Source organism: Octopus bimaculoides, chromosome 2 (genome assembly GCF_001194135.2).
Source record: "Octopus bimaculoides isolate UCB-OBI-ISO-001 chromosome 2, ASM119413v2, whole genome shotgun sequence".
Taxonomy (NCBI): domain Eukaryota; kingdom Metazoa; phylum Mollusca; class Cephalopoda; order Octopoda; family Octopodidae; genus Octopus; species Octopus bimaculoides.
The window spans coordinates 160,346,539-160,348,926 of NC_068982.1; the positions used below are offsets into that span (position 1 = coordinate 160,346,539).

General features: G+C 37.9%; 1 protein-coding gene across 1 annotated transcript; it reads right to left on the reverse strand.

Moving 5' to 3' along the window:
• Nucleotides 1-1,438: 1,438 nt before the first annotated feature.
• On the reverse strand, nucleotides 1,439-2,170 carry LOC106877555 (uncharacterized). The gene has a single exon (XM_014926493.1). It carries the CDS (start codon nucleotides 2,168-2,170, stop codon nucleotides 1,439-1,441), a length of 732 nt encoding a protein of 243 aa, XP_014781979.1.
• Nucleotides 2,171-2,388: the final 218 nt, after the last annotated feature.

The window sequence follows — 2,388 nt, forward strand, 5'->3', positions numbered from 1 at the left end:
GAGAAATATAAGTAGCAAGAATACTGGAGATTCAGTAAACAACACGTGGTGAAATTATGAGTTGATAAAATCTAAAGAAAAATGAACAAAAATGCCTTCGTTTCGCATAGTTTAATATTTTTTTAATATAAATATAAACATATTAAATGGGTGTTGTAAAATCCAACCGGTTTTTGCTATTTAAATTAGCTTTTCAAGGGGTATTGTGTAGTGATTAATTAGCATGATGAGGGGCTTTCGCCATCTTGGTTGTTTGAAAAATAAGAAAGGGTTTAGAGAGTGAACCAAGGGAGGTAATGTGTGTCAAGGGGGATAACTGATTAGTTAGTATTGTCTCTGGGGTTGTCATGTTTGAATATTGAGGTGTGGTTTATATTTTTGAATGAATAAGTTCTCTTTCTTTAGTCGTTCTTGCACTGAAATTGAATCTTTGCTCTGGTACACGGGGAAGATAAAGAACTTCGGCGTTTGATCACTTGCGCATCTGTCAAGATATTCGCTCAGTGCAATTTGCCTGTACTGGGGGAAGCGAATCTGTTCCTTATTCACCGTGACTCTGCGTCTCAAAGAAAGGCCACAACCTGAGCAGGTTAGGACATAGATAAGGTTATGGAAGGCACATGTGAAGCTAGTTTTGATAGAGAATTTTTGTCCTTGCTGGAATGTGAATTGCGAGCCTTCACTAAGGTGTGGGCATGTACCACAATTGGGTCGTCTGCATTTCTTAACTGTTGGTGTTGTATGTATTGAGTAGAGTTTTGCATTTGTAAGGAGTCTCTTGAGTGATTTGTCTTGTCTTTTACATTTTAGTAATTTGTGTTTATTTAGGATGCTGTTCATTTTCGGGTCCTGAGTGAGTATAGGAAGATTTTGTATAATTGTGTTGTATGCTTCGTTGTTTCTAGGGTTGTGGGTTGATATGTATGGGAGTGATTTGAGGTGAGGCGTGGTGTTTTGTTTTGTTGTTCTTAGTGTGTTTCTGTCTAATTTCTTGGCGCGTTCAATTCCATGTTCTATAAGTGTAGCTGGATATTGACGTTCGATGAGTGTTGTTTTGAGTTCTTGCAATCGAAGTTCCCGAGTGGCTGTGTCAGATACAATCGTACAAATCCTTTTTGCTAGATTGAATGGAATATTTATTTTGGTGTGTTTAGGATGGCATGAACTGAAAAGGAGATACTGCTTAGAGTCTGTAGGCTTATAGTAAACGTCAGTTGCGATCTGTTTGTTGGACTTTTTTAAAATCAAAATGTCCAGAAAAGGGAGTTGTTCCTTGCTGTATTCCATGTTAAACTGGATGTTGGGATTAATACTGTTCAGTGTGGATTTGAAAGACAGCAGATTATCATAGGCTTCATTCCAGATGATAAAACAATCGTCTAAATATCTTTTCCAGTTTTTTATTATATTGGTGGAATGGTGGTCCAAATTTTTGGAGTTAGTGTTCATACAGGGAAGATTCAAAGTAACCCATTATTAGGTTCGCTAGAACAGGCGCAGCTTTAGTACCCATTGCAATACCATATTTTTGGCGATAGTATGTTGTATCGAATATGAAGTAGTTGTTTTGAGGGATGAACTTCAGGGATTCAATGATAAATGTCTGGTTTATGCGGTCCGGTAGAGCTTCGGGGTGTTTTTCCAACCAGAATTTTATTGCCTCTATTCCATAGTCGTGTGGAATGTAAGTGTAGAGGTTGATGACATCGAAGGAGACTAATAGAGCTTCTTCGTCGGTGGTTTTTGGTAGGTGCTCTAGTATGTCCAAATCGTCTCTGATGAAACTTTTGACGTATTTGAGATAGGGCTTCAGTATTATGTCGAGAAAGTTGCTAAGGCGGTGTGTTTCACATGCTGGACCAGCAATAATAGGCCTTAATGTTAAGTCTTCTGGTGTTGGAATATTTATGCACAGGCCTGGATTTTTTTTGCAGGCATTAGTAATTGTTTGACTCTTGTGAATTTTGGGGAGGCCATAGAAAAGGCTGGGTTTGCATCTAAAGTTGGTAATGTAGTCTTTTTCTTTTTCTGTTAGGCCTTTTCCGAGTTTGAGTATTAGAGTTTCAAGATTTTTTAAGGTTTTTTGTTGCCTGTAATTTGCAACTTTTTCATAGAAGGAGTCATTTTCTAGTATGGACAGTGCTAGCTTTTTGTAGTACTCTGTGTCCATCAATACTACAGCACTCCCTTTGTCTGCTACTTTGATTGTCAGGTCTTTGTCATTTTTTAGTTGTAGTAGTTGCTTCCTCAATATTCAAACATGACAACTCCAGAAACAATACTAAGTAATCAGTTATCCCCCTTGACACACATTACTTCCCTTGGTTCACTCTCTAAATCCTTTCTTATTCTTCAAACAACCAAGATGGCGAAAGCTCCTCATCATGC